The sequence below is a fragment of the Gymnogyps californianus genome, chromosome 4 (assembly GCF_018139145.2).
Source record: "Gymnogyps californianus isolate 813 chromosome 4, ASM1813914v2, whole genome shotgun sequence".
Lineage (NCBI taxonomy): Eukaryota > Metazoa > Chordata > Aves > Accipitriformes > Cathartidae > Gymnogyps > Gymnogyps californianus.
The window spans coordinates 3,263,714-3,289,800 of NC_059474.1; the positions used below are offsets into that span (position 1 = coordinate 3,263,714).

General features: G+C 48.5%; 1 protein-coding gene across 1 annotated transcript; it reads left to right on the top strand.

Moving 5' to 3' along the window:
• Positions 1-4,462: 4,462 nt before the first annotated feature.
• On the top strand, positions 4,463-24,437 carry PANK2 (pantothenate kinase 2). The gene is made up of 7 exons (XM_050895678.1): positions 4,463-4,652; positions 14,725-15,077; positions 16,121-16,374; positions 17,413-17,589; positions 17,841-17,964; positions 20,527-20,652; positions 21,118-24,437. Exons 1-7 carry the CDS (start codon positions 4,463-4,465, stop codon positions 21,166-21,168), a joined length of 1,275 nt encoding a protein of 424 aa, XP_050751635.1. The 3' UTR covers positions 21,169-24,437.
• Positions 24,438-26,087: the final 1,650 nt, after the last annotated feature.

Here is a 26,087-nt window from a genome sequence, read left to right on the forward strand (position 1 = left end):
TGAACTTGAGATGTTCATCGTGTGCTCAGTGCCTGGCGCTTTATCTGTCAGATGAAGGGACAGTGCTTTTAAATACACTTGAGCTCCTCTGCTGGGAGAGGGGACGTGGGGGCTGTTCTCCCTATTTGAAGATAATGTGGTGACTTGTCCAAAACATCCCTGCCAGCAGGGAGAAGAACCCAGGGTTCCCCATCAGCAGTTCCCAGTAAGCTGTTGGTTTTTTTTTATCTCAGCTTTCATAATTTTGTCAGTGAGGGCTTTGTACAGACCTGTCACCAGTGAAAGCTGCAGTCTTCAGCACTAAGAATTGCTTTTTGTTTGAAGTAGGTAAGGAAATGTCCCCAAATCCTTTCACCTTGTTAAAAGGCTCGTGTTTACTACTGAATATTGCACCGAAATAAAGCAGAATACGTATCGCAAAGCAGAGTACGCGAGCCTGCGTAACCACACTGCAGAATCCATGAAAAAATTCGTTCAGGAGAGGGGGCACGTGCCTTCTCCACACGCTTTCTGCGTGATTCGGAGGACGTCCGTGAGATCCCAAACCAGCAGCATCCGTACCAAGGCCCTCTTCTCTCATGCTTTACTTGCCTGCAAAATTCTTCACATATTTTCCCATTCCTTTTTAGCAATGGCTTGTACGCTTTGCCTTTTCACATCGAATCACTCGTGTGAAACAGCTGGTTTATCACCACTTCAGACTTGATAAAAGCACACGCTCAGTTTTCTGCTGTGAAGTGCCGGTATTTTCACAGTTGTAATGTAGCACTTTAAAAGCGTAATCAGCAGGTGAACCTGCAGGAAGGAACTGTGTCCCTGCACGTCTTTTAAAAAAAGAACAAAAGCCTTTTACTAACTGTGTAATAAAATCGTTTGCCACTTCACACTCAACTGGTGAGGCTGCCGTGTGTGTTTGTAAGATGAGGGGGATGGATCTCAGCTTTTGAAGCCTCTGTGGAGCAAGGAAAGTTTTAACGTAGAAGTTAGCTGGAGAATTAAATCAGCTAACGGACCTGCTCAGGGAGCGGAGGCTGCAAAGAAGGATCCAAACAGCCCTCCTCTGCTTTTTTTGGGGAGGGTTGCAGCAGTTCATGCCCCTGGGTTTTCCCATTTAAGAAGACCGACGCTTTTAGAGAAGGCTGTTTGTACAACTTTTGCCGTATACAATTTCAACCGACTCTGTGGGAGTTGGACCGTTTCCCTTGCTGTGGAGCTGCGTTTGGATTTCTTGGAGAACCCTTGCCTGAGTATCGAGGAGTGTCTGCCGGGAATTCGGCTTCCTCGCCTCTTCCTCCTCCTCGGCCTGCCTCTGGGCAGTCAGTTCTGGTAAAACCCTTGCTTTGATCTTGGGAGCTGCGCGCCGGGCACGTCGGGGTGACACCTCCTGTTCCAGCATCCCAGAGACTAGAGGTGACCCCCCAGGGTTTGGGGGTAGGTTCAGACAGTGCCAAGAACCACCGAATCTGCGGTCCTCTGGTGAAAGGGGCAGGTAAACCCCTCTCTGTTGCTCACAGTGACATCTGGATCTGTCTTGAGAAGCTGGAGGTTTATGAAACCGTCGCCAGAGGGAATGCTTTGAAGGGCACTGCTGGCAGTGACGCAGCAAGACTGAGGCCATCAGTCTGTATCAGGAAGAGGTGGAAAGGATTCAGGGACAGTTTTCAGACCTCGTTTCGGAGCGAGCACAGGTCCTGGTCTAGAGGATGCCCACCGCGGCAGGTCATAGGAAGCCCAGACGGCAGGTTCAGGGTGAAGACGGGGAGGGTGGTTCTCAATGCAGCGTATAGCTGAGCTGCGGAAGTCGTCTCCTCAGGACGTTGTGGTTGCCAAAGAGGAACTGGGCAAGTTCTGGGAAGAGAAATGCACCAAAGGCTTTTAAGCAGAGATCTGAGCTGCAACCCGTTGCAAGTTAGAAGGGTGTTTGGGAGAAATAAGGCCATAGGCAGCTGTGGCTGAGTGGTGGCAGGCTGGGAGGGAAAGACCCTCCGGACTGGATGTAACCAGGCGGACACCATGAGCAGATGTGTGCTGAGGTGGACAGTACGCACCAAGCCCAGCACACTGCGTGCACTTCATGATCCAGATTCTCCCAGATTCTCTGGTCGCATTGGATCCCGGGATCCTGCACAGAAAACGGAGCTGGGCCACCTTTGCCACCCTGGGTTCAGCTCTGGTGTGCAGGCACCAGCGGTGGTTGCTCCCCAGGTACCGCTCCTCGTCTGCTGAACAGCTTTGGGCTTGGCTTGACCTGCAGAAAAGAGATACCAACGTCACCAAAACCGGTGCTGTGCCCGGCTCTGGCTCACCCCACGCTGGCGAGGGAGCCCTAGGGGTGAGCCAGCCTGTGGTGTATGCCTTTTGGGGACGAATAGGAAGTTTTCAAGCAGCATGATGGAAACAGCCCTTTTCAGTAGCGTTATGTGCCCTCTCCACACTGCCTTTTACAGAAGAGGCTCCCAAGGGCTCTGCTGTGTATTCACAGCTGAGACAGCCCGCTAGCTCTCCTCGCTTTCTGCTTTCCCAGCTAGAGCTCTTGACTTACAACCCAGGTATATGAAACACATTCAGGGCTCGGTCTTGACAATACTCTGAACTTCAGGCAGTGAAGCTCAGCGAGTTCATTTTTTAACAAAATGAAGGCAACGCTTTTATGAAGCAGGGTTATTTTTCTTCAGAGAGGTTATGCTTTATCTCGTATCAGCACCAACCCCATTTATATGCTTCCTGCACTTGCCCGACAGGATATTAAAGTTACACAAACTAAATTTGACCAATCCCTGTGCCCTGTTTTCACCACAGCAACCAGAATTCAGCAAATTCTTAGTGAAACTATTACACCTTTTCTGAATGTCAGTCACTTATCCCTTTGGTATCGAATTAATGCCTGAGGATTGTGGTGAGCTGAGATTAACGTGGTGCACGTGAAGAGCACCGTGGGTCACTGGGTTGCAGTTACACGCTTGGCCATGCTCTAGGTATGTCAGACATCAATTAACATTCCACCTAGGAACCTCCATCGTGTTACAACAGGAGCTGTTACGGCACAATATAATCCGGGAGTCTGTTTTCCTCTTGAATGTCATCCTGTTGATCGTCGCTTACACCCCTCTTTATGGTCGCCTCAATTTTTCTGCTGCCTGGATGGCTACTGCTGTAGTTGCTAGCTCAGCAACGATAAACGTAGGGTCAGAGTTTAAAGAACAGGATGCATCAGCACTTAAATTACGTTGTGATATATAGGGGAGCCGAGGATTGGGTCTGAATGTATCCCCAATCCTTGACCCTTGTTTCTTTGTCTCTGCTCCTAAACCTCCTGTCTTGGTTCCCGTTTCGTTGTGTCTGTCCTTTCTACTGAGCTTGCAAGATCTTTGGTGAACTCGAGTGTTTTCATCTGCCCTCACTGGAAGAGGGAGTTTGGATCCAGCCTGACCGCTGAGGCCTGATGAAGGGGAACAGGACTTCTTTCTGCTGTCCGTCTGTCTCTTTCTGTGTAGGAGGGAAACCTTAGCTCTCCCCAACTAGTTGTCCTCCAGGATGTGTCAAGCTGAGAAACATCCGATTCTGTTTCACTTCATGGTAGTGCTGTTAACGTGGCCCAGAGAGGCAGCCTCCGCAGATGACGCTTTCAAGCACGCCTTTGGGACAGAGCGTCCTCACGGGCAGCATCAGCCGTGATAGTCTTGAGCTTCCCAGAGATGGCTAATGAAGGAGGAGCAGAGGAAGGGGGTGAGTTGCAGGTAGGGAACGAGGAGGTTTAGGCCCCAGGCCGGCCTGGTGCTGCCACCGAGGGAGGGCTGTGGTGGAGGCCATGGGGCGCAGGCCTGACATGGTGGGGGGCCAGGGGGCCGCAGAGCCACCCCACGGTGAGGGGATGAGGGAGGCCTCGCTATCTGCACATGCAAATCGTATGCAAAGCAGCCCCCCTCCCGGCGCGGCCCAGCCCAACCGGGCCTACTGCGGTCTTCCCTTCGGCCACCTTTTGCGTTGCCATAGTTACTCGGCCTGTCAATCAGCCTGCCTTCTCCAGCCCCGAGCAGACAGCCGCCTCACATCATTGGGCAGCTGTCGTGTCATTCTCTTTCCAAAAGAAAACCATAGGCCGGCGCTGTCGCATATCGGCCCGCCCCCTTAACGGGCGCCCCGTGCCGAGCTCGCGCATTCGATTGCGTAGCCGCGCTTGTCACTATCCGCGGCCGAGCGCGGGGGAGGAGCCTGTCGCCCCGCTGCCTTCCAATCCCCGTCTCCCATTGGCGAAGCCGCCTGCCGCTCCGCGCGGCGGAGGGCGCGGATTGGGGGCCACCTCACGGCCTATCCCGCCCCGCCGGGGCCGGGGGCGCGCGCGCCGCGCGGGGGGCCGTTTGGCGCAGGCGCGCTGGAGGCGGTGGCTGCGGCGGTGGCGGCTGCGAGGAGCGCGGCGCGGCGCGGCGGGGCGGGCGGCCCATGGGGCCGGGCCGCGCTGCGGATGGAGCCGCTGCGCAATGGCGGCGGCGCGGAGGAGAAGCCGCGACGGCGGGGGGGGGCGGACGCCGGACCCCCGCGGCGGCGGAGCAGCGGCGCGGCGGGCGTTGACAGCGCGGCGGGGCCGCAGCCCCGCGAACGGGGCGGCTCCGTCAGCCGCCAGCGCCGGGACTCGGTCCGCAAGAACCGCCCGCGTGAGTGCGGCGGCGGGGGGGGGAGAGGGGGGGGCGGCCGGCGGGGTCTGCGGCGGGGGGTGAGGCCGGGGCGGGGCTTGGACGGGGGGGCGGGGCTATGGGAGGGGTTTAAAGGGCGGCAGCGGGGAAGGGGCGGGGTCTGGGGCGGGGTTTACGATAATGAGATGGAGTGGGGTGGGGCTATGATGGGTGGGGCCAGGAGGGGGCGGGGTCAGGTGGGGTGAGGCTGGGCGAAGAGGGCTCCTTCATGGGGGGGGGGGGAGAGACCAGCAGTGGGGTGAGGCAGGGAGGGATGTGGGGACAGCACGGTGCAGGGGGTTGATGGGCCCAGTATGGCCAGTTTGGGGACAGCACAGTGGGGACATGGTGGAGTGGTGACATGGGCCCAGCATGGCCAGTTTGGGGACAGCACGGTGGGGACACGGTGGGGTGATGACTTGGCCAGCACGGCCAGTTTGGGGACAGCACGGTGGGGACACGGCGGGGTGATGACTTGGCCAGCACGGCCAGTTTGGGGACAGCACGGTGGGGACACGGCGGGGTGATGACTTGGCCAGCACGGCCAGTTTGGGGACAGCACGGTGGGGACACGGCGGGGTGATGACTTGGCCAGCACGGCCAGTTTGGGGACAGCACGGTGGGGACACGGTGGGGTGATGACTTGGCCAGCACGGCCAGTTTGGGGACAGCACGGTGTCCCATGATGACTTGGCCAGCATGGCCAGTTTGGGGACAGCACGGTGGGGACACGGCGGGGTGATGGCTTGGCCAGCACGGCCAGTTTGGGGACAGCACGGTGGGGACACGGCGGGCTAATGCCTTGGCCAGCATGGCCAGTTTGGGGACAGCACGGTGGGGACACGGTGGGACAGTGACACAGGCTCAGCAGGTTGGGATGGAGAATGGGCCAAGCTGAGCCACAAGAACTCTGGGAGACTGAGGGTGAGATGGCGCCTGGCCTGGTGGGGCAGGACGCGGAGGTTGGGGCTGTGGCGGGTGCTGAGGTGCCCGAGTTGGGGACCTTGGATCGGAGGGGGAGGGAAGGTCACTGGTGAGGACACAGAGAGCGAGGAAAAGAAGACAGAAGGACAGACAGAGGGGCCAGGGTGTGAAGGCAGAGCCAGGGGGTGAGGGCTGTGTGGCTGGACTGGTAACTGGTGGAAGAAAAGCAGCGGAAAGCAAAGAGAATGGTGCAAATTTTGGGAGGGGAGAACCCCGCAGGTTTGGCAGGGGCTGGGCACAGAGCGAACTGGGCTGTGTAAGGAAAAAAGAGTCCCCCGAACCACGTTTTTCAACGCCATTATCAGAAATGGTCCGTGGAGTGAGTTAGGTGCAAAATGGATGGCAGCCTTCATTTTGGCAGCAGCAGGAGCTGCCGTTCAGGTGGCTGTGGCTGGTGACTTACTTCAGCCATGTTTGAAGTGGAACCGAGTGATTATTTCTTTACTTGTGCTAGAGTCCTTCCTCTTGGAAGGAAATTGCTGTACCCTGAAAATGAAATAGTGTCAATGTAGTTCCCTGTTACCTGCGCAGCTATTAAAAGGACATCAGCAAATGAGTCCAGGCTGAAAACAGGAATCAAAATTGTCCTGCATCTCATAGCAAGACTTGATCTGTTGGCTGGCAATGCTGAGACATTATTCTTACCGTATTAATGTAAAGCTTTAAATAGTGTTCTTTCTCTTTTTTTGGTTGCTAGAAAAAAAGGAAGCTTCTCTTTTGCCCTGTCTTAGTGTGAACAATAGGAATTATATATCAAAAGACTTTCGAAGACGTTTGCTGAACTGGATGCTGCTTGCGTTACTAATTTCAGGCGAGTGCAGCTGAGCAATGCTAATGTAGTGTCAGCGTGGCTGTGCTAACCTGCGTTCCCTTTGCCTCTCCCTTCCTTTCATTTCTAGATCGTGCCGGATTACGGGAGTGATCCTGCACCGGGAAGTGATTGTAAAGTTAATGTTAAATCACTGAGGTAATTGCAGGGGTTTTCCTTGCTGAAGCATTAATAGGATGAAAGAGAAATTTAGTAGAGGGGTGTAATGGCACTAGCAGTGGTGAGCATCCTTGCGATATAGATGCAGCAAAACCAACTTTGTATGTGAAAGTCCGCTTACGTGGCGGCTGTTCTAAGGAAATCAGACCAAAACCTACCAGTGGGAGCTGTGGGGTTGTTCGTTAGAGACATGCTGGTTAATATGTTGCAGCCAGCTGTAGGGAAATGTGGGAGATCTCTGGTATGACAATTAGGGTGGACTTAGAGCTATGCATGAGGTGATTATACTTTTCTGCCTTGCTCGGGGGCAGTTTCTGTGTCTTTTATGGAAAAGGTAGATTGAAGTTGGCCGTTGAGGTTCTGGTTTGTTGCGGTAAAGTTAAATGGAGAGACTGGTGTGGGATACTTTTAGGAAAAAAGGTGTTCTGGCAGCTTCCAAGACAGGATTTGGGTCCAGTCTGGAAGGTCAGCATAGTAGGATTCAGGATTACAGCATAGCCTGTCTTTCCTAAGTGATTTTTGTCATAATTGGAAGAGAAATGTGCTGGAGCAAGTACATCCCTTAATAGGGACAACGTCTGATGTCAGAGTAAATTACGTTTTGAAGTTAAAATGCTCGATCCCACCTTAAGGAAGATTGAAGCAAGCCTAAATGAAAGCAAACCGCTTAATGGGCGTCTGATCAAAAATGTCCTACTTTAGCTCCCACTTGTCTGCTGCTGGTATGTGGCAAACAAGCTCAGTGACCTTGAGGCTTGTCTTGCCTGCCTGTGCTGGCAGATGCCCTGGCAGATGAGCCCTGCTTCTCCAGGAATGAAAGGATTTCAGCAGGCTGCGGTTCAAGCTCGTGATCTTTCTTCCTCCGTAGTCGTCCGTCTGTACCAGTAATGTGCAGCGAGGGCTGTTTCACTGCAGAGATCAGGGAAGGTCTGAGACCGAGGGGAATTAGATTGGATGTATCTGAAATAACCTGACCTGCAGCAGTACAACTGATGTCTGAGCTGCGTGCCTTCGTGCATCTCGGGCTATTAAATGTTTCTTGGTGCGCTTCATAGGAACTAAAGAGCTTTATCGCGGATGCCGTGATTTTCAGTATGCCACAGGCAAAAGGAGGAGAAGTCAAGGACGCTGTTGCTCTCGGAAGGGAGTGAGAAGTGTCCCTGAAAACGTTGTGAAGCAGAGATTTGTTGGAAGTTCCTAGCTGCTTTGAGGTATTATGTTGGTGGGGTGTGAAGGGGAGCTTGACAGGATTATTAGTACAGGCAGAAATGGTAATACAGAAAAAGCTTTATCAGCTCCAGAGACAATACAGAAGAATTCCTTTCTGGTGATGAATTATCAGTACCATTATTGAAATCTACACTTAAAAACTGGACTGGAAGTATCCCAGATGAGTAAAGAGGATATTCACCTTATATTTACTTTAACGTAACTGTGGGATACCAAATGGCTTGCTGTGGGTAAGGTTAAGTGCCAGGCGTAAACCTGATGATGACAAGATCATAATGAGCAGGGGAATATTTTTTGTAGTGAATCTTCCTTATGATAAGAGAAATAGGTCAGCGTTTTGGTTCATCAGCTTCCCCTCTTTTCCAATTCCCCCACTCTCTCCTGGCTCTCCTGTGCTGCTGCACCGCTCTTCTGCTCCTTCTGGAAAACCTGGTTTCCTTGACAGAGACGAGTTTAGGTTATTTCCTTGGGTGACAAAGTATGCTTCTCCTTTCTGTAGCCTGTTTGTTAGGTCTCTGAAAAAAGAATACCTTGTTTTGATGCTTTTGCCAGGCATCATCCATAATGTTTTACTGTTTGACAAAAGGGGAGGGCAAGTAAGTTGCGTAAAGTGTATTTGTATTGTAGGGTATTCATGAATTCCAAAAGAAAGCCGATACCTAAAATGTCAAGAAAAGCATCCTGCAAATATTTTCTAAAAATGTATGCATGTGTGGTTTAAAAAAAAAACCAAAAACATGTCCTCATCCATTCTGTAGTCCTTTCAACTGATACCTTTTTTTTTAAAGTTTTAGTATCTGCTATCAGAATCATGCAAGGACATAATGTACACATTGCTTTAAATTCTCAATATACATGGTATCCAAGTAGAGGTACAAATAAAAGACTGTTTTGGCAGCTCCCTTGAAGAACAAAATTTAAGCTTTGATTTTTAAATACCTTTTTATGTTTTGGAATTGTGTATGAAATGTGAATTCCTAGCAGAGCCTATTTTTAGAGCTGGGAGGATATGTAGACTTAGTGTCACTTTATATTAAATGCTGATGAATTTTTTTTTTTCCAAGCTGTAAAATTTCCATCGTGGTATAACACTATTAAAATATAACGTTGAATATTTTAGAGTAAGCATAGAGATGCTGTCATACGCTCAACTAAATCGTCAGTCTTCGTTGCTCCGCAGGCTAATCTTTTTAGCTTTGGATATAATTGGCTCATAACTTAAGGATCAGTCTGAAATACAACTTGAGCTGCTTGTCGTATGAAGAAAATCCACCATGGAGATCTGTAATTATATCGCCTCTTTCATCTTGACACTTCTGCAGCTTTCAGAATAAGTCTGTTGAGGTTTTTTTATTTATATAGTGTCCAATTTTATAAAGTAATTTACATAACAAATAAAGGCATTATATTTTTCTTGCCCCAAAGAGCTTACAGTCTCACTCTAAAAGGGATTTGAAGATTAAGGGAGGGTGGTGGGAACACATAGTATCCTCGAGCTTTTCTGTGTGTGAGGTTATTTAGTACGAGCTCTAAGCCCTTAACTTTGTTTGCAGGCTGGTCTTTTGTTTGTTGTTGCGTATCCATAGATCTGCCCATTCGAAGAAGGTTTATTTTTAAGACAAAGCTGTATGTACATTGTGCATATGAAAATGTATGTATAGAGCTGCTTTTTAAAAGTCTCTGTGCTAAGGGGAAACAATACTTCGTCAGGCCAAAAGATGAAGAATTTTTTTCTTGGAAAAAAATTGCTTTAAGATACTTTATAACTGCTGTTGCAGTGTGTTGCATTAGGGAAGCAAATGAAAATAAGGCTCATCCTTGTGTGCTTGATCTGCTGAGCGGTGCCACCATCTTGCCAGTTCCTTCAGTCACCTTCTTTGTACCCCTGCTGCTTTTCACACTGAATACCGTTGGGATTTATTTTTTGTCTTACACAATGTTTGCAAGTGGGGTTGGTGGCTGTCATCGTGCTAACGAAGTAACATAGAGAGTTTCTTGAGGGAAAAAGACTGTAGAAGGTTTTGAATGGATTGCAGTTCTGGCTTTGAGAAGAGGATTTCCTGCCTTTCTTGTAAATCTCCAAATACTCAGGGAGAGAGACTAAACGCTTCCCGGAAGGTGCTGGGCAGGAGGAGAGTCCAGAGGTTCGCACCGCGATGCTCCTCCTGTGCTCTGCCTGCGGGTTTCTCCTCCTCCCCGTCGTTCTCTGGCTGGTGAGCGCTTGGAAAGGAGAGACGTGCGAGGCTCTTTCCCAGCACGGAGGGCTCCACGTAGCAGCGGGGAGGTAGTGAAGAGAGGCAGCGTTTGCATTTTCTGCCTTAGCCATTAAAGCTGGCGTCTTCTTGCGCTGGTTATTTCAGCAGAACCTTCTGACTGAGAAAAATCAGCCTCCGGGCTGCCCAAAGGCTCCTGGATGCCACCAGTTCTCACGCTGCTCTAGATCTGCCGTCTTCTGCCGCAGCTCTCTTGGAAAAAATGCTTCAGAGGCTTAAAAGGGAGAGATCTTTGGATGGCTTTCAACTGCACTGTGGATGCTGGGAAAAAATCAGTGTTTTAAGAGAAATCTCGGTAGCAGATGGTGATGGCGTTCATCCAAGAGAGCTTCCTCCTTCCTCCCTTTGAAGGCATGGATTTTTCTAGTTCTCAGATACGGAAGAGCTGTCGCTGCCCTGCGTGTTCGTGTTGGCTGACTTCCTGTCAGTGTAAGGAAAAAAAAAAACGGTTCTACATGTCGTTGAAATAATTTCCTCCTCTTGTTTGTGTGCCACATCCCTTTCCTACAAAAATGGGTTTATACGGGAAGTTTTGTCCCTGCCCCAGATTATTTGAGAGTTCTGTGCAGGTTTTACTGCATAGAAAATCCTTTACCGTATGGTAAAGAAGTACTTGATTTTGAGCTAGCATACTTCTGCCTTGGATTCTTAACCTGTGGCTGGGATGTATATAACGAGAGATCCATAATTAAGAATCATTTGGTTTAAGTTAATTACCTTAATAGGCTATCTTTTCGAATTTATCCCTGGTGACTTACTGAAGGTATAGCCGAGCTGTTGGCAGATGGAGAACACCAGCTGCTCCGTGCAGAGGCTTTCTGCAGCTGGTGCTGCCCGGGTGTGTGAAGCCAGCTCCCGTCTGAGGCTGTGTCCCTGCACGGCGGGTTGGATGCTCTTTTTGGGGCCAGCTGGGATTCAGCAGGGCCAGTGCCAAGTAAAGACTAGTAAGCCCTGAGCCCAGCCTGACTGCAGTTTACACCAAGCTCTGCAGGCATCATTCCTGTTTCCCCGTTAGCCGTGTCTTCTGATGTGCCAGACCGTGGATAACTGGCGTGGTTTGACCCCACGCTTGATGTTCTGCTAGTTCAGTGGCAACTATAACACCACCTGAATAAAAAGTAAATTTATATATATTAAAATTGAAGGTCTTGAGGGCACTGAGAATGAGCTGGGATGAAGTTTCTAAGGAGCTGCTATATTTTTTTTTGTGACTAGGAAGGCTTCCTAAACTGATGGACCAAGTTGGTGATTCTCGTGCCCTAAAATCTGGAAGGTTTGTGTCCCTGAATGTAGGAGTTTGGTGTGTGAACTTCACAACCAACTTTGAAATGAGCTAGTGTTATTCTGCTGAACAAATGCATGTACTACCAGCCGAGTGTCTGCTCTGAAGTGGAAGCCCGTTACCTTGTGATGAAGCAGCCCGTATGGCGTTTACGTGGCTTCAGCGGGGCACCATGCTTTAGTTTTTGGATGCTTTTCTTTTCTGCTTCACCTCAATCAGGGCATCTCTGAGACCCCATCCTTTGCTTTCTCCCTGGTTTTACCCTTGCGTAGCCTGGCAGAGTGAGTTTGGGGGCAGATTGCTGTCTCTAAATACAAAGGTGGGGATGCTTTTAAAGAAAAAAAGTGCAGGCTTCATAATGCAGAAAAAAAATTGCATGTCCTGACAGGAACAAATATATTCCAGAAATCAGAAGGAGGTTTCCCGGCACCGGGACAGGAGCCTTCTGGAACCAATCCCTTCATCAGAGCAGAGATGACAAAGCAGCCGAGTGCTTTTAAGAGTGGGAAACTTGTGAAAAGGGAGTCCGGGATGTCAGTGACCACAACAGACAGGAGCAGGCTTGGCTGAGTAACGTGGGAGGCCTCTTCATGTTCCTTTTCTTGTGTAGAGCTTGTTAGTTTTCCAGCAGAGTTTAAGCAGTATTGAGAAGCACAGTGAACGTGGGGAAACTGGTTTTAGTGATCCTATATGTGAACTGGGTATTTAGAGTGGTGTTTACCAGTTCAGTCACTGGAGGGACTGGAGCAGCAGCGGAAGGCTCTGGTTTGGCTGCCGATGCCCTGTTTTTACCTGCGTGACGTTGATGGTATTTTTATTGCTGCTGCTTCTCAATAGCAGAGCATGGTCCTTGTTCAAAGCATTTTTCTGCAGTAGTTAGTTGATAAATCTGCGACTTCATGCAAACAAAGGGAAAACACTTTTGGGGTGATCCTATTCTGCCGTTAATATGGGGACTGCTGACTTACAGATGTATATGCCGTATTGGAGATGGCTTTAATACGGCATTAGGAGAGCCTGTGTACGGGTTTTTAGGCTTAAGGTATCAGGAAGAGCAGGTGAGTGAAGCAAGCGGACGCTCGGTGGGTTTTGTTTGCTGCCCCGGTGCCTGCCATGCAGAAGTAGAGTGTCCATCTCCCTGTTGGAATGGTCATGGTCTCCAACTTCTGTTTGCCAGCTCAGCTGCTGTTACCGCACTCCTCCATGACAAGACCCTTTCTTTTTTGGGGGTACAGAAATCCTGGAGTTTGTCCTGCCTTTCTCTTCACTTACACTCTGGGGTCTTGGACTCCCCTTCCCATGAGGGTGCTCCTCCCAGTCTGGTGTTCCCAGGGATATGGTTCTCCTGACGTGACGTGATGAGGCCCAGGCAGCCAACTTTCCTCCCTTGAGAAGTAACTTCACTGTTTAATTTTTTGTGAAGCACTTTAGTAAGGTTTTAATGAGGGAGTCTTGAAGTAAGACACATATGCTAAACTTTTCTCCAATTAAAGTGCTTGGTAGACTTTCCATCCTAAAAATGCTGATAGAGTTTGCAATTCTGAAATTCATTTAAGGAGTGCAGAATGAGAAATTGTCATGAAAAACGTCCTTGAATTGCTCCTGCTTTCTTTCTCTGTTGGGCCGTGATTCAGATTTCTCTCCCTCTCTCATTCATGAAAAGTTATTTTTATGTCTGTTCTTGTTTGAAGTAAATGCATTAGAAATAGAGAGTGATTGGGATTTGGATGTGCCTCCTAAAATAGAGTTTGCATCTTCTTTCAAGATTTCTTTTGTTGATGGTTGGGGGTCGCCTCTATGTAAATATATAAAAATAACTCAGTGGTTTAAAAATAACGTGGGTAACTGATGGCTCTAGCAGCTCCTGGGGAACTGCGATGCTCTACAAGGGCCTGTTCTACCTCCGCTCTGTACGGCAACCAAGTTAACCCACCGAGGAGAGAATACATCGTCTTCAAAAACGTGCTTGCCTGTCGGGTTTGTGGCTTTTCAAAGACGGTTTTCTTTAGGAGTGAGTTCCCCTCCTGCCCTTGAGTTGTTTTCTTTGCTGTTCAGCTTTCCTAAGTGCTGCCTGTGGGTATTTGGGTGCTGCTCTCTGACTGCTTAGTGCTCCTGCGGCTCGAGTGGCGGGGCCTCGGCGTGCACCTCCTGCGCTGCTGGGACGGGGGCACAAGGAACACGCTCTCGCTTGGGCAGTTCTGCGTTCCGAGGGTGGCTGCTGCTTCTTCCCTGAGTTTAACCGGAGGGATAACCGCTTTCAAATGGCAGTAGGAACGCGGGCTTCTTCGTACTGCTGGCTTATCTGTCTGCAGATAAGCAAACATATTTTGCAAAAATAACAGTAGCGTGTTATCATGCCTGGCTCTGACATGTAAGAATTTTACTAAAACCTGAGATCCTTCTTTCCAGGGGAACGTTAGTAACATCTATGCTGCATTCAGGTTTATTTTCTAAACATTCCTTTTTTCCTTTTGGAAAAAACCGTAAGGGTTTAATCCTGCTGCCATAAGCCAGAACATGTGGCTACATTTTTCTCTTTGCTCTGGAGCCCGTGTATCTTGTTAGCTCTAGCCTATCCTTTAGTTCATTAATAGTAATATTAATCTGTTCCAGTTCTCAGCTCTAATCGCAGATTCCATCTGATCAGGGTTTTCTCTTGATCTTTTCCAAGAAGCTCATTATCTGTTACAGCTGTAAATGTTGCTGGGCCTGACACTAATGCATATTTTGTACCATGGGGGAATTTGACTAATAAAATAATCCAATTAGACATTTGTTTTTGTCTCCCTGGGGCATCTTAGATTACTTGTCTACCTCAGTTATGTGTTGTAATTAGTTAACGTTTGTACATCCCTTTGATGTAAAAGCACTGGTATTATCCTTGGCTCTGGCTCTGGATCAGAACTTTATAAAAGAAATAGCTGGGGATTAAAATTGCAGCAGTGTCTAGCGGGTGTATGGATACCGTCAGACCTGCGCTGTGTGTATCTTCAGCTCTGCGTGCTGCTGTAAGTATTTTGAGTATTGCGTATCAAATGTTGGGAGCTCCTGAACATGAGGCATCTCAAAACAGGAGTTGTGCTCGGGTGCAGAGGAGTCTCAGCCGCGCTTGTCAAAGACAGACCAGACTGCTAACATTTCTTTCTTTGTTTTCCACTTGAAAATGAGTAGATCGAACGGGCCTGCATTTCGCAGTCCCTAGAGAATTGCATGACATAATTCAGTTTATAACTATTTTGCTGGTGGTATGACAGTATCATACCCTGTTTCTTCTTTTTTTTTCTCTCCTCTCTTTAGTCTTTCCTTGGTTTGGCTTGGATATCGGAGGGACCTTGGTCAAACTTGTTTATTTTGAACCAAAGGACATCACCGCGGAAGAGGAGGAGGAAGAAGTGGAAAATCTCAAAAGCATCCGCAAATACCTGACATCAAACGTAGCCTATGGATCTACAGGCATTCGGGATGTGCACCTTGAACTAAAGGACCTTACCCTATGTGGACGTAAAGGCAATCTGCACTTTATACGCTTTCCTACTCATGACATGCCTGCTTTTATTCAAATGGGAAGCGAAAAACACTTCTCAAGCCTCCATACTACTTTATGTGCCACGGGAGGTGGAGCGTACAAATTTGAGCAGGACTTTCGCACAGTATGCATTTTTGGCTTCTATACGATTAGGATCTGGTAGTGGAATTCTTTTAAAGCTTAAAACTAGAAAACTTTCTCTGAAGACTCTAAAACGTCTCTAAATCTTAGCTTTGGAAGAGTGTACCTAACTCAAATGAAACTTGGTTCAGGAAAGAGCATGTGGAGTCAAGTTTGCATCTCCAATTTAGGATACTTTCTTTCCTGAAAGTGCATGTAACATTCCTGTAACTCTAAAATTATTCACTAACTTCCATGGCGTGTGCTCTTACAAGACTTTCTCTGTATTATTAATCTCTGATTATGCTGATCTCAGTCTTGCGGGTTTTTTTCTCATTGCTGTCTTTCACGTGCTTAATATTTGTTTTATTGTTCCTTTGCTCACGTGGTTTCATTTCTAACACACATGTGAGTGAGCTGATAGAGGTTCAGTCAAATTTGGTGGTAAATTAACTGAAAGGAGGTTAGTAGTTGGGATTTGACATCATCATGTGGCTTCATTATAAGTTTGATTCTTGTTCATAGGTGAAAAACGTGTGATAAATACTTTGTTTAACCAGGGCTTGAAAAAATGCACCAAATAAAGAGGCTTTTTGTGCAGTCGAGGCAGTGACATGAGGGGAAAACAATTTCATAACTTCCCCTTTTTTTTTGCGTGTGGTTTTTGGGGGATTTTTTTTTTGTCAAACAGTTAAGTCCCTTCTCATTTTTCCTTGCTTTTCATGCTAGTGCCTCAGAGTCAGGGCCTAAATCAGGCCCGTGGAAGTTGATGGGATTCTCTCGGTGTCCATCTGTGCATCCAGTTATTCGTTTCCCCCCCTCTTTCACGTCGGCACGCTTTAGGGCCGGGGTAGTTAGCAGTCCATGTGTGTGGAGAAAGATGGAGCCCTCCTGTGAGCTGTCCTTCTTTCTCAGCCACTGCAGGGAGTAATGGAGGTAGCTGCATTCAGCTGGCAGTGAATGCATTTTTCTAGCCCTGAGCATAAACACTTCAGATCCCTAGCCACTTCTTGAATATTCTTCTTTCTTTTTTTTTTTCCCCGCCAGATGGGTGACCTTCAGCTTTGTAAGCTAGATGAACTCGATTGCCTTATTAAAGGAGTTTTGTACATTGATTCAGTTGGATTCAATGGACATTCAGAGTGCTACTATTTTGAGAACCCGACGGATGCTGAAAGATGTCAGAAGCTCCCATTCAACTTGGAGAATCCGTATCCTCTCCTTTTGGTGAACATTGGCTCAGGGGTCAGCATTTTGGCTGTGTATTCGGAAGAAAACTATAAACGGGTAACAGGCACCAGGTGAGTGCTGTGTGGGCGTAAACGGAGTTTTATTGCCGAGTCTGGAATGCGTTTCTGCATTGTAGATGACATTTTCAGGGACAAGCTGCAATAAAGGTGGTGAGTTGAATGACCGAGCTCCTGCTTTTACTGCAGTCCCTTATCTCTGCCAACAAAGATCCCTCCTGGAAGAGAGAATCTGAATTTCATGTTTTGGTCTCTTTACTGCAGCCAGTCTCTTTAGAAGCTGTTTTTTCGGTTGCCCCGTTGCAGGAATTGAAGTGTTTTATTTGCCATCAGAGAGATCCCATAGGTTGGGATTATCCCAAATACACTCCTAATGATCGTGTTAACAACTGTTAGCTTTGATCCTAGCAGTAGAGATTTGCATCCTGACTTCCGAAAGTTACCTTATTTTGGTGGAAGGGATGCTGGCACAGCAGTAATTCCCCAGACAGTTGCTGGACTGCTGCAGCTACCCTTCTTGAAGATGTGGCTCTTGTTGCCAGGCAAAGCCAAAGAGCTCTGTGGCTTTAAGCTCTCCTGAATTTCCTGCAAGTTGGCAATAATAATAAAAAAAAAACCCCACAGTACAGATCTTACTCTTGCTATACCTCGTTATTGGCATGTGTGCGCAGTAAAGTGAACAGGACGTCGTTTTTTCCCCCTAAGTTTTGAACAGCTGTGCCCTGATACTCCAGTTATCCCTCAGGACTAATATTTATTTTAAAATTGACTTCTCTGAGTGCTGGGAAGAAGGTGGATATTGTAAAATAACAAAATTAATTTCTCATTTAGAAACATGCCCTCTGCGGAAGGCTGTGAGGGCGTGGGATTCCTTACAGGCTGTAAGTTATTTGAAAGTAACAGATTTAAAGAAAACTGCTGCTCTTCCAAGGTTGCTCTGACTGAAAAGAGAAGCAGCTGAAGGAATGGGGCAAGCTGAGCTAACTCAGCATGCGTAGCTGAGTAATCGGAGCTTTCAGTGGAACGAGGCATTTTGTTTCTCTGTCTCTTTAGAAGCAAGGCGGGTGACTTTCATTGTGCTTTATGTTGCAGCCTTGGAGGGGGAACTTTTTTTGGTCTCTGCTGCCTTCTTACCGGTTGCTCCACCTTTGAAGAGGCCCTAGAGATGGCATCCCATGGAGACAGTACCAAGGTGGACAAACTAGTGCGGGACATTTACGGAGGAGACTACGAGCGATTCGGATTGCCAGGCTGGGCTGTAGCGTCCAGGTAACGACTTGACTGATTTTTATTTTTAATTTCACTGGAGATTCTGCAAGGATGAAAAGCTGGATTTACGTGTCTTAGAAGAGCTCCCATTCCTTCTGCTGCTCTGTTTTAACAGATCTAAATTACTGATAGCAACGCTTTTTAAAGTTAGAAATACTTCAAGATGAATCACTTTGGTTAAATTAGCAGTTCCCATTTTCTCCTGGAATTCTGACGCAAATGGACCTGTAACCCAAAAACTGTCTTTACAGCTTCGGCAACATGATGAGCAAGGAGAAGCGGGAATCTGTCAGCAAAGAGGACCTCGCGAAGGCTACTTTAATAACCATCACTAATAACATTGGCTCCATAGCACGGATGTGTGCACTTAATGAGGTATTAAGGGGCAATCTGTTTCATCGCTTCCTGTCTCAAGCATCACTTGTGTGCTGCTGCCACGCAGTATCTCTTCCCCTGCATACGCTTCTGTAGATGCATGTTAGTACTCGTCTTTTTGGATGTTCAGTAAGTTGTAATCCGCTCGTTTTGGATTCTTCGGTAAATTTTGTCCTTGCTCATCTGTGTAGTTTGAGCCAGATCGTTGCGCTGTGAACTGAAGAGCTGTGAAGGAACTAGGGGTTGGCTGTTGGTCTCATTAGGTCCTCTGCTTGGTCAGGAGTGAAACAGCTTCTCCGCGGTGGTTTGAGGAACGGTAGGTGTGCGATAAACTACAGCTCTTGGGACCGCTGAGAGAGAAGGAAAGGTGGGGTGGAGGGGCGTAGAGGCTGGATACCTTTCCTGTGTTGTTTTTACGAGTTGCTCTCGATTTCTTGGTCAGGCCCCACCACTTCCACGGCCGTTCCTGTATCTTTGTGCTTTCAGCTTCTTTACAGTGCTGCCTTGTTGCATTCATGTCAAGCAGCATTGTACAGGGCTATGAAAGAACAGAGACGTGCTCTCCGCTCCGTTCCGAGCCTGTTCCTATGGGATGCGCTAACGGGGAGAAGCATCCTCCTGACTCCTGTTGCTGTTGGCAGATGCTCACTATTTACCTTCATTTAGTGCTGAAACTCAGCAAGACATATTATAAACAGTCTTGCCCACACTACATCTGCTGAGTACACAGCTGAATGCAAAGAGAATGCTGAACAGTTAGGGGAAAGCGTTAATGAGTGTCGGGATGGAAGGAAAATCCGTAGAAGGACGTGAGTGAAGGAGCAGATAGGACTTGATCCCGATTCCTCGGTAAGAGGAGGAACTGAAAATTATTTTCTTGTTGGAGAACAAGAAAGCTTCAGAGTTCATCACTTGGCTCGGGAGAACTATTTTGGGATTGAAAAGTTTGACTGGAAGTCTGATTTAAATCCAAAATGTCGCTACTTGGGTGGTCTTTTCCTTTCTTTCAGAATTGCTTTGGTTATGGGTTTCTAAATCTTTTTTTCCCCCCCCAGATTAACAGTAGAGAGCCATGCAGGTTTTTTAATGATGAGTCAAAGGCTGGAGTTGGGGGGAGAGAGAGGAGATGGCACTTGATGATCCGTGTTCCTAGCCAGTATAAGGATCTCATAGCAAAAACTCAACCGTTCTATTCAAATTCCTAAGCCAGAAAGGCTGTAGCTACACCTGCGGATTTCCGGGTGGTGTGGAAGAGTCTGAAAAAGAGCCTGTCTTAAAATGACCTGGCTAGTACTGCTTTCTGATGGAATTGTGGATGTTTATAATGTTCTGCAGATCCTGCCCGACACTTCCAGCAGTCATTTAATTCATAGAATCGTTCAGGTTGGAGAGGACCTTTAAGATCATCGAGTCCAACCGTTAACCTAACACCGCCAAGTCCACCACTAAACCATGTCCCTAAGCACCACATCCACACGTCTTTTAAATACTTCCAGGGATGGTGACTCCACCACTTCCCTGGGCAGCCTGTTCCAATGCTTGACAACCCTTTCGGTGAAGAAATTTTTCCTAATATCCAATCTAAACCTCCCCTGGCGCAACTTGAGGCCGTTTCCTCTTGTCCTATCGCTTGTTACTTGGGAGAAGAGACCGACCCCCACCTCGCTACAACCTCCTTTCAGGTAGTTGTAGAGAGCGAGAAGGTCTCCCCTCAGCCTCCTTTTCTCCAGGCTGAACAACTCCACTTCCCTCAGCCGCTCCTCATAAGACTTGTGCTCTACAGCCTTCACCAGCTTCGTTGTCCTTCTCTGGACCCGCTCCAGCACCTCAATGTCTGTCTTGTAGTGAGGGGCCCAAAACTGAACACAGCATTCGAGGTGCGGCCTCACCAGTGCTGTCCTGGTTTCGGCTGGGATAGAGTTATCAACATCATTCTTTCTCACACTAAATCCAAAACCCAGCACTGTACCAGCTACTAAGAAGAAAATTAACTCTATCCCAGCTGAAACCAGGACAAGTGCCGAGTAGAGTTCTTTTTTTTTGCCTTTCGGTGTAGTTTCTGGCCCCTCCCAGCGCAGTTGCTGACCATCTCAGTGCACCCTTTCTGGTCTCACCTTGCTCTTCTGAACCGTCTCTTGCTGCTGCCAGACCCCAAGCCGATTCGGTGTCGTCTCTTGTTTGTAGATCGGCACTTTTGGGTCCAATTTTAAAATTCTAAATTCAGAAGGCTGCAAGTGGATTATAACTCTTCTCTCTGCAGCTCCCGTCCCTGCTCACCAAGGGAGTTACGCTCCTTAGCTGCCAGAACAGCTATTTGGGGTGATTCTCTGGATCTAGTTGCTTTAGTGTCAACTGGTGATTTCCCTCTGCTTTCAGCTGATTGTTTTTCATCAAGTCTCACCGGAAAATGTATTTGAAAAGCTGCATACGGCATTTTAATAGGCACTACAAGTGTAACTTTTTTCTTCTTACTCTAAGGTGGGGTTTTCATCGTTGGAAGCAGAAAATGGAATTTAGCCTTAATGTTCCCGTCTTTTTTTTTTTTCCCCTTAATACTTGCAGAACATTAATCGAGTGGTGTTCGTTGGCAACTTCCTTCGGATCAATACAATCTCGATGAGGCTTCTGGCGTATGCTTTGGACTACTGGTCGAAGGGACAGTTAAAAGCACTTTTCTTGGAACATGAGGTGAAATTACTTTTTAAATTTATTTTGTCTTGTGGCAAAATGCAAATCCTTCGAACGCTGTGGGAACAGCTGTGTGGAGTCTGTAGCTGTTGATGATACACGTTGTGCAGCAGGTTCCCGGTCCTTTGTTACTACAGCCACAGTTACTGCAATGCCCAGTGTAGGGTCAGAAAAAACACGTATATTGTTTTGGTAGCTAATATCAGAATTGTTTACTACTGATTTCATCTTGCTTGTGAACTTTCTTTTAAGACTATTGACAGTATAGATGATTCTGTGCAGCTCTGCTTTCCAATACAGCAATTATAGTTAGAATCTGTTTTGTAACGTACCTACCTATAGTTATTTCTTTCCACTGTCCTTTGTAAGTTGTTAAACTTACACAGTACATGTAATATTATTGTTCTTGTGTCAGGTGCATGCCTGTGTTTGAGTTTTTAATAGATACTCCTGTCTGCTCTTCAGGGTTATTTTGGGGCAGTCGGTGCTCTTCTGGAACTCCTGGATTCAGCCTGACTCCCTGCAGATTCTGTACGTTGGACCTACGAAGTTGGGGCGCTTCCTGGGTCACTAAGCCCACGTTTCGCTTTAAAGCATCTGTTCGCTGACTGTTAAACTAATTGTGCGTGACCTAATCAGAAAAGGAAAGGACTGTTGTGTTTCTGTCTGTAAAGTTGAAACCAATCGTCGATTACAACGCAGGTTTGTTTAAAAGGAGTATATATGCAAATACGCTGACCGAAGGTGGCGGTTGTATCTGGGACATCTGTAGGGCATTTAGTCGCTTACATCAAGTAGCCCTTTTTATGTAGTCTTCTCCATGTTTAGTGGTGGTGACGTAATAGAAGACGTGCACTCTCTTCCCTCCGTCAAGATTCCTTTGAGTGCTGAATGTCTACCCAGTTCACAGTTCATAGAGTTCAGCTGCAGCGTCTTACGTTCTGCAAATGAAAGGCATCCCGTTCGCGTTGCGCTGTAAATTGTCTGTACGGGGGAAAGAACGTCAGCGCAGCCCTGGCGGGTAAAAACCATCCGGACCACTTCTGTCTCCTCTGAACCGTACAGCGGCCTGTCAGTCACCGTTGTGCTGTCAGTAAAGCTTTATTCCTGTTACCGCAGTTTCTTATCTGTGTATACTAGAGACGAAAGGTAAGGCACAAATCTTCTGTCTCGGGTTGATCCCGATGTCAGCCTGTAACACTTCTATACAGACCACAACACCCCTTGGGATACATCATAGTGCTGGCGTAGCGTTAGGACTGTCTGTCAACCTCTGACCTCGAGATCTGCTAAAAGCAAATTTGAGGATGAAATAGTGTGGAGTTTGGGTTTTTGTGGGTTTTTTTTCTCTGTTGTAAAACTTGGCTGCATATAACCGTACCAAAGAGATTGGTTTTTTTTCAGTCATACACTTGGGATCTTCTCTGTAATGTTCCATTTCACGTTTATTAATTGCTAAACTACTGTAGCTTCCGGGGGAAACCTCTCCTTCCCGTATGCATGCTGCACTCTTCTCTGTTTTCTCTGTGCATGCCGTCCTGCATACAGCCCGCAAACTGGGTGGCTGCAGCTTGCAACCCCTAAAGATATTGCACTCTCAGGATGTGGATTTAGCAGTGGCTTACTGCACGCCGAATAACTGCGCTCTCAAAACAACAGAGATGCCGATAGCGGGACAGCAGTTTAAAAAAGAAAAGCAGCACGCATACGGTTTGTAATCTGACCTTCCTTCCTCCTGTCTCTGCTTTGCCCCGGCTCTTTGCGGAAATTCTTCCCAGACTTGAACCTTGCGTTACGAAAGGAAGATCTTTAGTGAGAAGGGTGTTGGTGTTCTCTTGGCCGTGCGACTGGCATCGGTTATTTCAGTATAACTGCACTCCAGTCAGGGAGCGTGAAAAAGCCGCTTTTCTGAAGAGCCATCTGCGCCTTCCCTTGACGATGTCAGCTACGTGGAGATACTATTTCAGCGCGTTCTCTGCAATTCAGTGCTCTGGCTTTCCAGCTAAGCAGCTCAGCTATATGTAGAAGTTTTCCTTCCGCGACCGGCATGAAGCAGTCTTTCGTGAAATGCAAGTGCCGATCCCTTCGCCTCATACTTGTTGGGGTTTATCCCAGGACGTTGGAACGACGGTCATCCTGACTCGAACGCATCTTTTAAAGCCATGGTTTCTTTTCGGAGAAGTTGATTTTCAGCTCTCTGATCCCGATGCCCGTTTTGATGACTGATCGCAGCGCTGGACAGCCGCTGCCGGTTTGGTAGCTTGCGGTTTGGCTGCAATAACGCGCAGTAGAGGTGCAGTAGCGGCACAACAAATCGCGTCCGGCTCTACCTATTGCTGCAGCCCGAGATCCGAGTACTCGCAAGGTGCTCCGCAGCTCGCTGCGTTCGTTGCACGGTACCTGCCTCTCTTTTGGGCCTGAAAAGGGAAGAAACTACGAATTCAGAAGACGTACTCTTTGCTAGATTAGATCCTGTGTGATATTTCTCTTAAAGCCTGTCCTGTCAGCTCTGCTGGGTAAGTGTTCCAGACAGCAGACACCACGTAAAGTACGGGACTTTCTAACTGTGGGCCTGGAACTTCCTGAATACATCCAGTAATTTGACAACAATAATCAAATGGGGGGAAGAAAGAGAGCAGCGTTCCCGTGAAAGGTAATCTTTGCTGCGTGCTGTCTGCAGAAGAAAATGTTTGTGCTTTTCCTGCAGGATAGTGCAGGTTTCAGTTGTATCCCGCTCTGCGTTCAGTATAACGTGGTACTTTTAGAGGTAAGGGGTTTGAGCAGGATAATACAGAGTCATAGCGTGGTTTGAGTTGGAAAGGACCTTGAAAGATCACCTAGTCCCACGCCCTGCCGTGGGCAGGGACACCTTCCGCTAGCCCAGGTTGCTCAAAGCCCCGTCCAGCCTGAACTTCAGCACTTCCAGGGATGGGGCATCCACAACCTCGCTGGGCAAATCGCATCTGAGACCTCACGTATTCTTCATTTCTTGTGAAATGACACAAAAGATAGCCCAGGTAGGTGTATTAAAAACAACTCCGCTTTCAAATTGCTGATTGTAGGTTTTCTAGACTTAACTCTTTCTCTGCCATACAACATGTAGCACACAGCACGTACCCGGCTGCCGTTTCAGCCAGGTCACCCGCCCGCACAGCCAATAACCTGGGCCCTGCTTTGACTCGTGGAAAAGAAACAGAAACGCGCTTTGGCTTTTTGAAACGTCCTCGTGCTCAGGACCTCCTTAGCTCCTTGGTGTCATGCTTCAGTGATGCACTGGGCTGGTGTGGGCTTATCAGATTTAATTAGTCCCGAGGGTTTTATACAGACGACGTCGGTGCGGGGAGGGAATATAAGCCGCCTCTGAATCTTCGTAATACGCAGAAGAGGGGCTGATTTTTTTAGTAGCAGTAGCCTTTGGGAGCTGAAGACTGACGGAAGGAAGGAGCTACCTTGAAATGATTTTGTTACGCAGAGGGGAGCTGCGGAGAGCCGAGGAACCTCTGCAGAGCCGAGCAGCCTCTGCAGCGACCCCGCAGCCTGGTCTACAAGAAGTCCCTGCCCTGAGGCGCTGGCGTAGGTGCCAGGCTGGCGTCCCTGGGAGCAGCGTGCCGCGCGTTTTCCCGTGTTCGTTCTGCGCACTCGTGTGTGTAACTCTTTTTTCTATGGATATTGAGTAGATCCCATGCGGTCTGATGTCTGACACCAAAGTCCCTGATGTGTTGTGTGTATTTTTTTGTAAATTTTTTTTTTTTCTTCTTGTAATAAAATATTACAGTTATTTTTTATATACTTGAAACTCTTGTCTTGTTTGCTTCTTGTCTCATTCTTCCTGGCTGCAGAGCAAAGGGATGAACGTTGATCTGAAGAGGCATCAAGAATATGCCGGTGAAATGGGTGTAAATGAGCCCTTCCAGTTGATGGTTAGAAACTTATTAAAATAACTGCCAGCAATCCTTGCTTGCTCTTCACTCCCTGCACGTCCTGGTCTCTGGAAATCAGTTGCATTTCAAAGCACGGTAATGGAGGGGGAAAAAAAAATTAAGAATTCAGTATTTGCCTGTTGCTGGTAGCGAGGATCCCTTCTCGATGCTCGGTCCCCCCAGGCTAGTAACGCTTTTAATCAGGTACCTTAAAAACAGGCTTCTAAAAACCAGGTTTGACCAAAACCTGCACGCCAGCACGGGGCTGTGCTGCTGAGAGAAGGTGGATTTGTATGCGACTGGGGTTGGGTCTGGGCTTATTTTTGCAGCTTGGCTTCAAAGCCCGAGGCTTTCTGAGGGACATCCCGTGGCTTTGTTAGCAGAGGCTGCCAGCACCGGTAAGTCCAGCGAGGGGGGTTTCTGGCATCGTTTCAGGGCAAATTGCAGGATTTTAGGGTTTGACGAAAGACTTCTTTGGCAGCAGGTGATCGATCGGTGCTTTGGAGGCCCTTTGGCTTTTCATGTATGGATGATAGGGAGTGGATTGGAGGTGGAAGCAAGGCATCTCTCCGGAGCAGGAACCGTGGGGTGGAAGTAACAAAAACTAACTGTCTTTTGTGCGTCTTGGCGCTACCTCCAGGCTGCGGCTCGGCCAGACCCTCTGCTGCTTTGTCCCACCGGCGGGACTCTTCACCCAGCCAGCTCTCCGTGACCGTGACTCTTTGGAGCTTCCAGAAGATGACAGGGAGGGCAGCAAGAAGGTCGCTCCTTGTGTTTCCATCGGGAGAAGGTGAAGCAGAACATCTCCGGGTGGGATCTGCCCCCCAGCACCCGGCTCTGGGGGTGCAGCCAGCACTAGAGGGCAGCAGCCCTCCGCGCTGGGCAGGGACGGGGTGGGGGGGGACAGCAGGACAGGGGGACAGCAGGACAGGGGACAGGAGGACAGGGCAAGGTGGGAGCCCTCCTTCCTCCACCCCAGGTTGCTGCAGGGATTGCAACTTGGCATGGCCCCAGCTAAGCAACCCAAACGGGGACAGGCAGCAGCGGAGAGATGCGAGAGGAGGGAAAGGGGATTTTCCTCCCGTCTCGTGAAGCCTGGAGGAAAAGCGGGGCCGAAATGAGGCGAGCAGGAGATGGGGTTTCGAGCTGGACCCCAGGAAATCCCGTAGCATGGAGGCTGGGAGCTGAGCTCCTCCAAATCCCGTGGCCGGTGGGAGGTCGGCATTAGCCCAGCCAGGCCTCGCTGCCTGCCCCGGGAACCCCTGCCTGCGGGCCGGGCTTTGGGCTGGGAAGGTTGGTTGGAGGAGAAACCTCCTCTTCCCCAGCCAGGCAAGCCCACGCCACGCCCGGGATGTGCGAAATCCCTCTCGGCCGGGGATTTCCAGGGCACCTGAGGCAGCGAGCCTGCCCTGCCGGGGTGATTTGCCCGATCCAGCACTGGCTGGGAGCAAAGCTCTGCTCTGGGCCAAGGGATGCTGCTGCTGCTGCTGCTGCTGCTGCTGCTGCTGCTGCTGC

What these genes read in the sequence shown, in the direction of transcription:
- PANK2 (XM_050895678.1), top strand. Translation starts at nt 4,463, where the DNA reads ATGGAGCCGCTGCGCAATGGCGGCGGCGCGGAGGAGAAGCCGCGACGG. An exon ending in GGTCCGCAAGAACCGCCCGC is followed by an intron (nt 4,653 to 14,724) that starts GTGAGTGCGGCG and finishes TCCTCTCTTTAG; the next exon opens with TCTTTCCTTGGTTTGGCTTG. An exon ending in CACTTTTCTTGGAACATGAG is followed by an intron (nt 20,653 to 21,117) that starts GTGAAATTACTT and finishes TCTGCTCTTCAG; the next exon opens with GGTTATTTTGGGGCAGTCGG.